The sequence below is a fragment of the Gopherus flavomarginatus genome, chromosome 4 (assembly GCF_025201925.1).
Source record: "Gopherus flavomarginatus isolate rGopFla2 chromosome 4, rGopFla2.mat.asm, whole genome shotgun sequence".
Lineage (NCBI taxonomy): Eukaryota > Metazoa > Chordata > Testudines > Testudinidae > Gopherus > Gopherus flavomarginatus.
In genome coordinates this window covers 133,356,826-133,372,641 of record NC_066620.1, presented here as the reverse complement: position 1 = coordinate 133,372,641, position 15,816 = coordinate 133,356,826, and the positions used below count along the sequence as shown (strand labels likewise).

The 15,816-nt window shown below is 42.9% G+C and overlaps 1 protein-coding gene across 1 annotated transcript in view; it reads left to right on the top strand.

Annotated features, from left to right (window-relative positions):
• The window catches only part of LOC127049987 (uncharacterized), a 145,422-nt gene that overhangs the window by 62,692 nt on the left and 66,914 nt on the right, over positions 1–15,816 (top strand). The window contains exons 20-24 of the mRNA XM_050951447.1: positions 5,888–6,043; positions 7,384–7,477; positions 8,448–8,585; positions 12,615–12,766; positions 14,002–14,113. Coding sequence (XP_050807404.1) covers positions 5,888–6,043; positions 7,384–7,477; positions 8,448–8,585; positions 12,615–12,766; positions 14,002–14,113 — 652 coding nt within the window. The remainder of the gene's footprint in view (positions 1–5,887; positions 6,044–7,383; positions 7,478–8,447; positions 8,586–12,614; positions 12,767–14,001; positions 14,114–15,816) is intronic.

Genomic DNA, 15,816 nt, shown 5'->3' with positions numbered 1-15,816 from the left:
ATATATCCGGATAGTTGAAGTCCCCCATCAGCACCAAATCTTGGGCTTTGGATGATTTTGTTAGTTGTTTAAAAAAAGCCTCATACACCTCTTCCACCTGGTTAGGTGGCCTGTAGTAGACTCCTAGCACGACATCACCCTTGTTTTTTACCCCTTTTATCCTAACCCAGAGACTCTCAACACTTCCGTCTCCTATGTCCATCTCCACCTCAGTCCAAGTGTGTACATTTTTAATATATAAGGCAACACCTCCTCCCTTTTTCCCCTGTCTATCCTTCCTGAGCAAACTATACCCATCCACACCAACATTCCAATCATGTGTATTATCCCACCAAGTTTCAGTGATGCCAACAATGTCATAGTTGTGTTTATTTATTAGCACTTCCAGGGCTTCCTGCTTATTACCCCTACTTCTCACATTTGTATATAGGCATCTAAGATACTGGTTTGATCTTGCCTCCCAGTTTTGCCCTGACCCTCCTTTCTCTCTGCCATTATAGTCTACGCTCCCTCTTGTTTCTGACCCATCTCCCAGGTCTTCATGTTCCCCACTTACCTGTGGGCTTTGCTCACCTGTCCCCATCGAACCTAGTTTAAAGCCCTCCTCACTAGGTTAGCCAGTCTGTGTGCAGATAGGGTCTTTCCTCTCCTCGAAAGGTGAACTTCATCTCTGCCTAGCAGTCCTTCCTCAAATAGCATCCCATGGTCGAGGAAGCCAAAGCCCTCCTGGCGACACCATCTTTGCAGCCAGGCATTCACCTCCATGATGCATCTGTCTCTCCCCGGGCCCCTACCTTTGACAGGAAGAATCGAAGAGAATACCACCTGCGCTCCAAACTCCTTCACCCATACTCCCAGAGCCCTGTAGTCACTCTTGATCTGCTCAGCGTCACACTTCGCAGTATCATTTGTGCCCACATGGATGAGTAGCATGGGGTAGTAATCAGAAGGCCGGATAATCCTCGACAATGCCTCTGTAACATTTCGGATACGGGCCCCCAGCAGGCAGCATACCTCCCGAGATGAAATGTCAGGGCGACAGATGGGCGCCTCCATCCCCCTCAGCAGAGAGTCTCCGACCACCACTACCCTACGTTTCCTATTTTCAGTGGTGGCAGCAGACCTCCCAGCCTTAGGGGTACGAGTCTTCTCCTCCTTTACTGTAGGGGGTGTTTCCTTCTCTCCTGTATCAAGAAGAGCATAACGGTTACCTATTACCACAGCAGGAGGGTTCGCAGCGGGGGTGGAGCACTGCCCGCTGGCAGAAATAACCAGCTGCCAGTGTCCACTCTAAGCCATCTCCTCCTCCACCAGTGGTGTGTCAGCAGTCCTGTGATGGCATATATTACATTGGTGGACGTGCAGGTGAATGAACCGGTGATGTTGTGGCTGATCTGGTTAGGTCCTGTGATGATGTCGCTGGTGTAGATATGTGGGCAGAGATGGCATTGAGGTTTGTTGCATGGATTGGTTCCTGAGTTAGAATTACTATGGTGCAGTGCGAGGTTGCTGGTGAGAATATGCTTAAGGTTGGCAGGTTGTCTGTGGGTGAGGACTGGCCTGCCTCCTAAGGCCTGTGAAAGCGAGGGATCATTGTGCAGGATGGGTTGTAGATCCCCGATGATGTGTTGGAGACTCACCCAGCAATATCGTCAATTTATCCAGCTACATGCTGAACCCGGCAGAAGAGTCTGTCTTATCTTGGGGACTCTTTTTGCCCCACCACCCCCACGAACATGATACAGTTCTGCAGTGATCTAGAAGCCTACTTTTCCCATCTCCGACTCAAATAATACTTTCAAGATAACACTGAACAGCACACTGATACACAGATACCCTCCCACCAACAGGACAAGAAGAAGAACATCACATGGATTCCTTCTGAGGATCGAAATGACGGTCTGGACCTATACATAGAATGCTTCCACTGACGTGCACAGGCAGAAATTGTGGAAAAACAACATCGCTTCCCTTATAGCCTAAGTCATGCAGAACGCAGTGCCATCCACAGCCTCAGAAACAACCCTGACATTATAATCAAAGAGGCTGATAAAGGACGTGCTGTTGTCATCATGAACAGGTCTGACTACCAAAAGGAGGCTGCCAGACAACTCTCCAACTCCAAATTCTACAGGCCACTTCCCTCAGATCCCACTGAGGAATACACTAAAACTGCAACATCTACTCAGGAAACTTCCTACACTAACACAGGAACAAATCAACATACCCTTAGAGCCCCGACCGGCGTCATTCTATCTACTATCCAAGATCCACAAACCTGGAAATCCTGGACACCCCATCATCTCTGGAATTGGCACTATCACTGAAGGACTGTCCAGATATGTGGATTCTCTACTTAGACCCTATGCCACCAGCACTCCCAGCTATCTCCGTGACCCAATGGATTTCCTGAGAAAACTACAATGCATTGGTGATCTTCCAGAAAACACCATCATAGCCACCATGGATGTGGAGGCTCTGTACACAAACATCCCACACACAGATGGAATACAAGCTGTCAGGAACAGTATCCCTGATGATGCCACAGCACAACTGGTTGCTGAGCTCTATGACTTTATCCTCACGCACAATTATTTCAAATATGATGACAATATATACCTCCAGATCCGTGGCACCGCTATGGGCACCCGCATGGCCCCACAATATGCCAACATTTTTATGGCTGACTTGGAACAGTGCTTCCTCAGCTCTCGTCCACTCGTGCCCCGTCTCTACCTACGCTACATTGATGACATCTTCATCATCTGGACCCATGGGAAGGAGAATCTGGAGGAATTCCACCACGATTTCAACAGCTTCCACCCCACCATCAACCTCAGCCTGGACCAATCTACACGGGAGGTCCACTTCCTAAACACCACGGTACAAATAAGTGATAATCATGTTAACACCACCCTATACCGAAAACCCACCGACCGCTGTGCTGACCTTCATGCCTCCAGCTTCCATCCTGGACACACCACACGATCCATCATCTACAGCCAAGTGCTGAGATACAACTGCATTTGCTCTAACCCCTCAGACAGAGACCAACACCTATAAAATCTTCACCAAGCATTCTCAAAACTATGATACCCACACGAGGAAATAAGGAAACAAATCAACAGAGCCAGACATTTATCTAGAAGCCTCCTGCTGCAAGACAAGCCCAAGAAAGAAACCAACAGAACTCCACTGGCCATCACCTACAGTCCTCAGCTAAAACCTCTCCAACGCATCATCAGTGATCTGCGACCGATCCTGGACAACGATCCTTTGCTTTCACAGGCCTTAGGAGGCAGGCCAGTCCTCGCCCACAGACAACCCGCCAACCTTAAGCATATTCTCACCAGCAGCCACACACCACGCCATAGTAACTCTACCTAACTCAGGATCCAATCCATGCAACAAACCTCAATGCTAACTCTGCCCACATATCTACACCAGCGACTCCATCACAGAACCTAACCAGATCAGCCACACCATCACCGGTTCATTTACCTTCACGTCCACCAATGTAATACACGCAATCATATGCCAGCAATGCCCCTCTGCTATGTACATCGGCCAAACTGGACAGTCACTACGTAAAAGGATAAATGGACACAAGTCAGATATTAGGAATGGCAAGATACAAAAACCTGTAGGAGAACACTTCAATCTCCCTGGACACACAATAGCAGATTTAAAGGTAGCCATCCTGCAGCAAAAAAACTTCAGGACCAGACTCCAAAGAGAAACTGCTGAGCTTCAGTTCATTTGCAAATTTGACACCATCAGCTCAGGATTAAACAAAGACTGTGAATGGCTAGCCAACTACAAAAGCAGTTTCTCCACCCTTGGTGTTCACACCTCAACTGCTAGAAGAAGGCCTCATCCTCCCTGATTGAACTAACCTCATTATCTCTAGACTGATTCTTGCCTGCATGTTTATACCTGCCTCTGGAAATTTCCACTACATGCATCCGATGAAGTGGGTATTCACCCACAAAAGCTCATGCTACAAAAAGTCTGTTAGTCTGTAAGGTGCCACAGGACTCTTTGCTGCTTTTACAAATCCAGACTAACATGGCTACCCCTCTGATACATCCTACATAGTGTTAATTGATGTGTATGGTGCTTTTTAAAGTTCCCAAAGGTGACGTTGTTCTTTTGTATGTGACACCCTTTTCGGCCTCCCCTTTTTTCTTCCTTCTTTTATATCATTTTTTTTTATTTCCAGAGCCAGGGAGTGTTAGCTACACTTTAGAGGACTGGGAATTAGGACTTCTGGGTCCTATTTGTGTCTTTGCCACTTATTCACTAAGGTTATGTCTACGCTACACTAGCTGTGCCACTGTAAGGTGTCTAGTGTAGAACATACCCTTAAAAGCTTCTCTGTGACTTGGCTTACCTATTTATAAAGTAGGCATAATACTTGTCTTCCTCAGAGACCTATTGTTATGACAAAAGGAAGTTTTGTTATCTTATTACTCTGTCGATGTGTGTCCAAACATCCAACATTTTAATGGTCCTGTGGGATCATCTTCCTCTTCTTCCCCTACTATGTTTAACTGTGCTGAAATAAGGATTTCTACAACACGTCTTCCACAGATTTTCCGTTTTAATGGTAAAAATGCTTGTTCAGGATCTGATCATCTCCTGTCTTCACTACTGTAATTTCCTCTCTCTCACCCATACTTCCTCCCAAGCACTATTCTCCAGTTTATCCAAAACATGGTTGACAAAATTACCTTCTTTACATGTCAGGCTGACTTTTTCAACCCTTCTTTGAATCTCTTCACAGGTCCCTCAGAAACATTAAATTTCGTCCTTACTTTATTTTTGTGTACTGTAATATGTCAATCACATGGTCAGTGCTAAACAAATAATGAATACCAACAGCACAATGAGCAGTAATTGTTCTGGTGTCAATGAAAACATGCCAGAAGCTAAGTAACATTAAAATTTTAGGGTAAGTATCATACTGTAGTAGGTCAATCCGATAACCACTGGCCTACTGGTCAGGCAGTGGCGTCACAGTTCTTTTCGGTTTACCCGTCCTGGAGGGAGCCCTGCCAGGCTGTATGTAGCGGCACTCAGTCTTTCTTGTGTGTCCCATCTTCCCCCTCGCTTAAGATTCTGTCATGACAGAGGGGAGGGTGAGCAGGGGAGAGGGTCCCGACCCAAAGCCTTAAAGGGGCTTGCAGTGTCCCGACCATTCATTGGTCCACCCAAAGTTAGCCCTGTTGGGCTGTGTCTCCTCTGTTTTGGGGCATGGTCTTAGTCATCCTAAAAAGCAACAAAGAGACCTGTGGCACCAAATAGACTAACAGATGTATCATAGCATAAGCTTTCGTGGGTGAATGCCCATTTCTTCAGACACATGTGTCTTAAGAAGTGGGCATTCACCCACAAAAGCTTATGCTCCAATACATCTGTTAGTCTGGATCTGTAAAAAGCAACAAATAGACTAACATGGCTACCCCTCTGATACTCAGTCATCCTAGTATCTGCTTCATTTGCTGGGGGACAATATCCTTTTCTTCAGAGTCTCTTGAGGGTTCTTGGCCCCAAAGAGAAGGTGGGGAGTATGGATCATTGCTCCTGGAGAGGCCTGACTAAGGCTGCATTCATTCTGCCTACAGCTCCGGGTGTAACCTGTAATTCCTTCCCCCATCTCATTAGGCTGCCAGTGCCCTTTTTAAACTGTTCCATCACCTGGAACAGAACCTCCTCCCTGGCCTTGCTCTGGTTTAGTGTAGGACCTGTAAACCTCATCTCACACACACAATAAAAATGCATCTAATAGATATTGGATTTCTAGGTAGGTATGTACAGCAGTACTAAACTTTTTTCTTTTTTTTAAATGAAGCAACTGTACCAAATACTCCTATTTTTGTTTCAGGATGTACAAGGCATTTGCAGGGGAGATGGGTTTTGATGAGTTCCATTTATACTTGAGGCCAATGCACTTTGAAATAGCATCTCACAAGGAGAAAGCAGACCAGCCCCCACCAATATTCATTACAGCTCTCCTAGAAGATGACAGTAGTGTGGACAGGTAAACCAGAACTTTGCTGTATTTCACAGGACGTGGTGTAATTAAATATCTTCCCAGACAGATCATAACCAAGCATCTTCCTTAGCCTGGTAAGGCCCACCATAAGTGAAGGGCACACACAGATTATTCAGGCAGGAAACTTGATATGCTGTGTAATTTGATTCCTTAGCCATAAGTAACTTTTTCTGTATTTCTAATGTAAAGATGTGCTGTAATAAAAGTGGGGGTAGGGGCACCAAATCTGTGCGGAACATCAGTAAATTTGGAAGTAAAATGGGTGATATCTCTCATAATGAGGGACATTTTTGAGAGAGTTGGGGCCAAGGGAGAGAGACAGTGGTTCCCAGACTTCTACAAATAGCGAAACGGGACCCTGAAAAGCAATTACGGGTTAGTCCATAATTGTGAATGTAAAGTTGCTGCATTACAGAAATCACTCTCCAAAGTTTATCCCACTATACATTGAATAACAACTTCACATCTTAGCCTAAGACTGCAACTGGACCCAACCCCTGCAGAGAGGAGAGACTACTTGTGTCCCTCCCTTTCTCCCCTTATGCAACCATGCAGGTCAGACCCTGAAAATTTTACAGTTACTTTGATTTCACCTTTACAAAACTGGTAAATAAAATTTAAATTATTTTTAAAAATCAAGTATTTTGTGGTAGATGGAAATAAAGTAGGAAAATCCATTGTTCTACTAGAATCAGCAAGGATAATTTCTATCGGTGATTCTCAATCATCAGTATGTATTAGTATTAGCAGGCTTCAGGATCCCCTCCCCATCTGAATGATAGATCACTACTCATCTCCCAATCGGTTGTATATGCTCTAATCCACATTGGAGACTGGGCTGCTCCAAACATACAATTGCAAGCAGCTGAATCTTCATTCCAGGATAGAATGTGCATAATTGAATTGTGGGCAGTGGCAGGCACTGTCTGTTGTGGCTGATGACATAGTCTGGTAGACAGCACAGCGTCCCAAAAGGTTAGGATCTAATATTTTAAATGATGCTTGATTAAACAGGACAAGTAGATTTTTCACTTGGTAACCCAACTCCTAGAGCCAAATGGGAAAGAATTCACAATTCTCTGTGTTCAGCCACAAACTTCACAGAACACTTTATTTCTCTCTCAAATGCTTCTGAAATATTTAGTAATACCCTAATCTTCCTTTTTATTTAAAGGAGGAGTTCTTCATTCCTTTGTGTGATACAAATTATAAAGGGAAAAAAGGCAGAAAATACAAAGTTCTTTAGTATTACTTTTCTTTCCTTCAGTTTGGCTTCTTTGATGCATTCTCTATATTATGGATTATTGTTATTTTTTTTCTTGCAGATATATTCCATCTAATTTATTGTTAAGCATTCAAGAGATTGACAGTAATCAAATTGGAAAATTTAGCTTTCATACAAGAGATGGTGTTATTCAGGTGACTAGGTTCTTTTTTTCCAAAGGAAACCGAAATCATACACTGCACATATTATTTAACTATTGCAGTAGCACTTAAAGGCCTCAATTAGCTTTGGCTTCATTGTGTTAAGTGATGTACATTTCTCTTACCAAGTTTTTATTATTTTTGTGTCTTTCTGTATGTAACAGTGTAATTTTGTTCACTTTTCAGAACTATCACTTAATAATATCAGTCAAACACTCTGTATAATAACTGCATGCCAAATCTTACCGTCTTTACTGAGACACAATTCTCATTGAAGTCAATGGGAGTTTTGCCAAAGTATAAGGACTGATGAGTAAAAAATAAACAAATCAGGATTTTTTCCTATTTTGTTTTATTTTATTTTTTAAAGAATGCAGAAAAGGGATTTTTTTCAGGGGGAAGAGAAAATGAATCTCTCATTTCCTACACTATTTCAGAGTAACAAATCCTTCACTGTTAATCTTACACTTTTTGCACTATTGCATTAAAACAGTGGGTACTGTTCAAAAAGTAGAAACAAAATTGTATGGTGCAGAGTGTCATGACACAGAACTTTCCCAGTTCTTCAAAACTTACTTCTTTCCACAATTTCCCCATCCATGACGCACATTCTTTACCAATAATTTAATATTAATATATAATATATAATTTTAAAAAATGAAAATAATCAACATCCTAGCCTTACTTTATTTGAACCCCTTCTGTAGTCTGAGGTCATCTCTCTGTCTCATATCCCATTGTATAGATCCTCGATTTAAGTTCCTTGGGGAATACAGATTTCTGAATGCAGCTGAGTGAAGAGCCTTCAGCATTTAGCCACATTTAAATGAATATGTACCAATAGTAGAATGATTAACGACACTTCTGGAGATTAGTTAAGGCAAGGAAAAATTAGTGTGATCTCTATAACCTGCCTTTATGTTATGGGGGAAATTGCTAACACTTTTGTATTTTCACCCTTTAGCTTTTGTCCCCATCTGGAGTGGAGAACATGCAGATCACCCTTGCCTGTCAAGTCACTCAAAAAAATGCTCTTATTGTTGCTGTTCAGCAAGCCTCATTTTGTCACATAATCCAGCCTACACGTACAGTGGACATGAAGGTCAGCAGCATTTCGTTTCCCTAACCCCATTGGGTAAGGTTTTGGGAGCTAACATCATATGCAAGTGCTGATGGTGCTCAGTTAGATATTAATTTTGTTTTACTTTAACAGTTAAAATACAGACTGACTCTAGCAATTCTTTGCAAACATATTATCTGAAAATAAGATGGTTTCACATCAGTGATTCATTTAATGCATATTAGTTGATCCAGGTGACCACAAACAGCTGAAAAATACCATAGAAAAGAATTTAAGGAGCATGGAGGTAAATTAGATGCAGGAATCACTGGATAAAATCCTATGGCCTGTCGTGTGCAGGGAGTCAGGCTAGAGGATCTTAGTGGTCTCTTCTGGCCTTGATATGTATGATCTTCTAGGAAGGGGATGTTTCCATCATGTAGCAGCACCAGCAACTCATGTCACCTCTCTGTAATCTTACCTTCTGCAAATGGCAGCACAGTTGTGACACCATCTTGAATGGGTAAAGTATCAGAGGGTAGCCGTGTTAGTCTGGATCTGTAAAAGCAGCAAAGAATCCTGTGGCACCTTATAGACTAACAGACGTTTTGGAGCATGAGCTTTCGTGGGTGAATACCCACTTCCTCAGATGCATGTAATGGAAATATCCAGGGGCAGGTATATATATGTGTGCTAGCAAGCAAGCTAGAGATAACGAGGTCAGTTCAATCAGGGAGGATGAGGCCCTGTTCTAGCAGTTGAGGTGTGAAAACCAAGAGAGGAGAAACTGGTTCTGTAATTGGCAAGCCATTCACAGTCTTTGTTCAATCCTGAGCTGATGGTGTCAAATTTACAGATGAACTGAAGCTCAGCAGTTTCTCTTTGAAGTCTGGTCCTGAAGTTTTTTTGCTGCAGGATGGCCACCTTAAGGTCTGCTATAGTGTGGCCAGGGAGGTTGAAGTGCTCTCCTACAGGTTTCTGTATATTGCCATTCCTAATGTCTGATTTGTGTCCATTTATCCTTTTCCGTAGAGAATATACGCCATCATATGCCAGCAATGCCCCTCTGCTATGTACATCGGCCAAACTGGACAGTCTCTACGGAAAAGGATAAATGGACACAAATCAGACATTAGGAATGGCAATATACAGAAACCTGTAGGAGAGCACTTCAACCTCCCTGACCACACTATAGCAGACCTTAAGGTGGCCATCCTGCAGCAAAAAAACTTCAGGACCAGACTTCAAAGAGAAACTGCTGAGCTTCAGTTCATCTGTAAATTTGACACCATCAGCTCAGGATTGAACAAAGACTCTGAATGGTTTGCCAATTACAGAACCAGTTTCTCCTCTCTTGGTTTTCACACCTCAACTGCTAGAACAGGGCCTCATCCTCCCTGATTGAACTGACCTCGTTATCTCTAGCTTGCTTGCTAGCACACATATATATACCTGCCCCTGGATATTTCCATTACATGCATCTGAGGAAGTGGGTATTCACCCACGAAAGCTCATGCTCCAAAACGTCTGTTAGTCTATAAGGTGCCACAGGATTCTTTGCTGCTTGAATGGGTAAATAACTATAATTGTCTAAGGTTAAACAATGAGGTTCATAAACCATCCCAAGATTACAGAGTCATCATTGTTCTGCATCCCTTGTTTGATAATGTTTTAATTCTGCATTTAAAGCACAGTATTCAGTAGCTGTTTTCCCATCATGTCCCAAACTGATGCATGGTATTACTGCACGCTGTTACACGACTGTTGTGTTTCACCCAGAGATGGCTGCATTTCAATGACTGGGTTAAGTGATCCCTATATATAATTTTAAAACTTTTAAAATAAATAGAGATACTTCAGGATGAAAGTTACTCAATGAATGTTCCTTTTATCATTTGTTTTCTTCCCTCCATGTAGTTTGAGAGCTGTTGTCCATCCTTTTATTCTGGGACTGATGATTTTCTGCCCCCGTACCTCAATGCACCCTTTTCTAGTAACTCCCACTTATATTTCACTTCTTTGGCAGCCAGTATGTTGAACAGTGCCCATGTTATATACTTTTACTATATACTACATGTGGAAAGAATGGCACAGCAGTTTTTCCAATCTGCCTCCTAATATCTTTCCATTAGGAGGCACCTGATGGTCACTCCTTTTTCCATGAGACTCTCATCACTCATTTTCTTTCTCTGGTAAAAAGAAAAGCAAAAACATACTTCATTGTCTCCACTTTCAGCCCTAGCATTCTGGCTGCTGTTGGGGTGCGATGGGCAAAGGGGCTGCCTTGTGCTTTAGCTGTTTGTATACCAGCCATAGGGACACACATCAGTGCTTCTGAATGTCAGCCAGCGGTGTTTTCCAACATCTTTCCACCACATCAGCAGTGAATGTAAAGGAGTCTTTGTTGATGTAAACTTACACTTCCTAGTCCCTGAAGCATGCAAGTTACACCAGAGTAGGCTTGCTTACCAATATGCACACTTGATTTAGACCCATTATTCCCCATCACATACCTGAGCACTATTAGTGAAAATCAATGAAACCACATTTTGAAATATCAACATCCTTTGAGAAAGAGAATTATCTGTCTGGACAGCTCTAATCCTGAAGTCATTCCCAAATCATTCTCCTGCAGTGCAATACAAGTTGCTGCTGCCATGACTCTCAGCCAACTATTGGGAATAGTCTTTACTTTGGAAAAAGTTTGCTTCCCCCATTAGTATGGACTGGTCTTCCAAACACTTAGAACAATTTTAGACAGTAGAATAGTTCTATGACTTTTTTTTTCTTTAGGAAGGCAGTGACTGCGCATTTAGTTTACAGATGTCTCCTCTCAGCAATAAATCATTCAATTACTACTGCATCTGTTTCTGGACTAGATTTTACTCATTTACAGTCAGTAAATATTAGCTGTCTAAATATAAACCTGAACAATTAATAGAGCCAGCAGAGCAGCAGCAACAACAGGAGGCTTGGGCAGGTCGTGCATCAATTATTCAAGACCAATAAGTAAAGAGAAAACGTGGCTTAATTTACATGTATCAGGATAAAAAACACTAAGAAAAGATCCTTATCTTCTCTTCCTGCTACTCACTGGCTGCTCTCTGTAAATGAGAGTTAGTGGAAACTTTATACACAATGTGGGGTGCAGGGAGTGGGGAGGAGGGAACAGGGGAACAGTGGAAATTACCTGCTAATCATTTCTTCCAACAGTGTCTCCACTGGTGTGTCCCAGCCCATGTTCTTTTTCTTACCTATCATAATGCAGGCTTCCTTTTAAAGACATTTCTTTTTCTCTTGCTGCTGTATGTAGTCAATGTTAACCAATGACAATTTTTTTAGACTTGTATTGCATGGGTAGATTGAACTTTCGTCTTGTGTTTTTTTTCAGTATATTTTAAATACAGTTTTGGGATCACTCTTTTGGTGAAGCCAACAACCCCAGCATCCCCATTTTCTTCACTGTTGATGAAATGTGGAGAATGTTGTCTGATTGTAAATTGTGTATTGCCTCTAACTTTCCTTGTCTCCACAGTTTCATTATTCTTATGCTCTCCAAGAACTTATAATATAATAATAGGAGATATACCAATCTCCTAGAACTGGAAGGGACCTTGAGAGGTAATTGAGTCCAGCCCCCTGCCTTCACTAGCAGGAACAATTTTTGCCCCAGATCCCTAAGTGGCCCCCTCAAGGATTTAACTCACAACCCTGGGTTTAGCAGGCCAATGCTTAAACCACTGAGCTATCCCTCCCTTTATTCAGCTTTCAGTGTGCCTGGTGAATTAAGCTCAGTGGTTTGAGCACTGGCCTGCTAAACCCAGGGTTGAGAGTTCAATCCTTGAGGGGGCCACTTGGGGATCTGGGGCAAAAATCTGTCTGGGGATTGGTCCTGCTTTGAGCAGGGGGTTGGATGAGGTGACCTCCTGAGGTCCCTTCCACCCTGATATTCTATGATTCTGTGATTATACCATAAGAGTATAGCAGCCACATGGAACTGCAAATCTGTATTGACTTAACAGGCAGTGTTCCCACTAGAATAAGTACAGATTGGTATTCTTAATATTTTAGGAAGCAAATTTAAGTTTGAAGAGTCAAAGCAGCTCAGCAAGTGGAAGAAATTCAAGATCTGGAAATGAAACAGAAAAACAGACCCTGACGGCTGCACCAGCAACTTCGTATTCTACAGGGCACCCTTTAGATGGACACTGGACCATTAAAAGGTATTGTTATATCCTGGCCCAGTCCCTGTCTCTTGATGGATATTAATACATTTAAATGCACCCAAATCCTGGAGCCCAAGTGCTTCAAAGCCCCCTGAGTCTGATTAGTGACTGGTAACTGTTCCTAGCTCTGGGTCTCTCAGGCATTCTTCCATGTGCAGACCTCATGTCTGACATCCTTCTTGTGCAATGGGACCCTTCAGTTCAGATGTCTTAAATCCCAGAACAAGTGGCATGGCCCTCCTGAGCCCCCAGATGCTTAGACTCATTCTGTCCTTCCAAGATCACCTGGGTGTGGAAGTTCTAGTTTCAAGTTAAACCCTTCAAAGACAATGTGGAAATAAAGCAAGGAATACAAGCATAGCACAGGAATTTCTTGACCACAAACACTTTTAGGTGGCACTAGAGAGTTAGAGATCTTTGGAAGATAACACAGTCCTGAATGCAGTCCCCTGCCAAGTCTGATCTCACCATGGGTCTGAGGTTTGGGCAGCATCCTTAGGCCCATCATCCCATTGTGCCTTTTGGTCTGATCTTCTTGCCTGTGCTGGTGGTTTTAGTCTCCAACTCGGAAAAGCAGACCCTTTTAATATAGTCTCTCTCCCCTTCTTCCCTATGTACTCTAGGCTGAGGAACTGCAGACCCACCCTTTTCCCAAGCAACCTTCTGTGTAGTGTTCATTGCTCTTATGGATGGGTGTTAAGAGCTCATCAGAGTTGACGGCTTCAGCTGGCTGTCTCATGGTAGACCTCTTGGAGATGGAGGTTACAATGGAAAGTGAAGATTATAAACAAAATGGAATTCACAAAATGACATGGAATTCCCAATTTACTCAAACATACTCCTGGTGTATCACAGATATCCTGTTAATGTGGGAAGGAGACAAATGCTGCATCTTGGCAGGAGATTAGACTAGATGATCCTTGTGGTCCCTTCTAATCCCATGGTTCTATGTTTGTAAATATTTTGTTTCTATTTCCTCATATTTCACTTACAATGGAACCAAAGAGATGTGTATTGTTAGTCTGTACTTGAGTTTTGTCTTTTCTAGCTACTCTACTCTGTTATCTATTGCAAAGAATTTATTATTAAGGTGAGTATTTTGGGGCATTGTGTTTTAACCTAAAGCAATAGCTAAATGGCTCAGATTGTCTCTATTTGCTCTGATTCTGATGGCTTAATCTTCCCATTCCCAGTTGCAGAGCTCAGATACAATGTTTTCATTTACCACTCAGGCCTCCAGAAGCTTTTGTATCCATTCAGTTGGAGAAACTGGGGCCACGGGACATGATGCTGAACACGTTCATTCATAAGAAAGAAATCATGGGCAGCAGAATGCAGAACCCTGTAAGTGTGCAAAAGAATTATTATTTGAGAGAGAGAGAGATTTTGGTGACCTTCAGCAATATATTAAGATTTTTGATAGCATTGTTTTTTATCAAAGGCACCAACATAACACTCAACCTGCCATTATTTTTAAGGAGAGGAGGGGGTGGGCCCATGGTTAGTGTGACAGACTGGCAATATCCTGGACAAATCATGTGGAATTAAAATAAACTTGGTTGAGTTAGGTTTAATACCTTGTGGGGTCCACTGTGTGTGGTGTTGTGGAATTGTATGCAACTCCTCTAGGAAGAGGGAAATAATAATTTAATTCTTCCAGTTATCAGCCTTTTGAAGCCACCCTTTGGAGAGGCTGACATACACCAGTTCAAACTGGATTCTCCATAGACCGCCAGTCAAAGAAAGGCTTTTTAGATAAAAACTCTGATTTTAAAGAGGCACTGGGTCTTTGTCCTGATCCAGCAAATGGACAGGATTCCCTTAAGAAAGAGTTGGAAGAAGTGGCCCTACTGAGACCCTATAAGACTGTCTGAGCTGAAGCTGTGATGAACTTGAAATCAGAAGGAAACTCCTTGACTGGGATGTTGATGGTCTGCTCCTGTTAGAGCCCATGTTAGGGCTGGGGTGAACTCCTGTAATCTTATTAGCATGTGTGTATGTTTTTTTATTGTTTTCAGTATGTTTTCTCTGTAGTGCTTTTACTGTAAGAATAAAACAGACTTGCAGAGGAAGTGCTGTGTGTAACATAACTGTTGGCAATCACTCTGACGTTAGCCTCTGAAGAGAAAGGAAACAGGCCTGCTTAGGCAGAGTCTCTTGCTGGGTATCACAGTATAGTCAGGGGACAGTGCAGCCTGGAAATATCCTAGTCAGAAGGGTGAGAGATGCGTGTCTCCAGTCAAAAGAGGTGACGGTCAGCTGAGCCTGAAGTCTAGAGTGAGTGTCCTTGATGGACCATAAAGGGAGAATACAGGTGCTGTTGTCCTGAACTATGACAGTGCACCAGCCTGGGGCTCAGGAGACCTAGTTTCAATTCCCTGCTCTTCCACAGACCTCCTGTGTGATCTTGGGCAAGTCATTTAGTCTCTTTGTGCCTCAGTTTCCCATCAGTAACAAGGGGATGATAGACCTTCCTTACCTCACTGTGGTGTTGAGTACAAATACATTAATGATTTTGAGGTGCTCAGATACTACAGTGATGGGGTTCTAGAAGTACCTAAGCGAGAGTGCTTTAAAATGTGTTACAAAGAACAAAAATAAAGAATCTCTGTTAAAATAACAATAAGAAGAATTCTGTAGCAGAGAAGGAAACTGAACTTGAGGTGGGTTTAGTTTATTAAATAAATAGTTCATCTAATCTCAGTTTTACAGTTGTGTGGTCCCTGTGTCAATGGAGTTTAAAGGCTGCCTCTTGAACTTCCCACACTCCACAATTGTTCTGGGTACTTTTGCACCACAGCTGAACATCTGACTATAGATACTTAGCCCTCGTCCAGACTAACCCGCGGCATCGGCGGGTTAAAATCGATTGCTCGGGGATCGATATATCGCGTCTAGTCTGGACGCGGTGTATCGATCCCCGAGCGCGCTTACATCGATTCCGGAACTCCATCAATCCGAACGGAGTTCCGGAATCGACACGGAGAGCCGCGGACATCGATGCCGCGCCGTCCAGACTGGTGAGTACCTCGATTTTAGAAATTCGA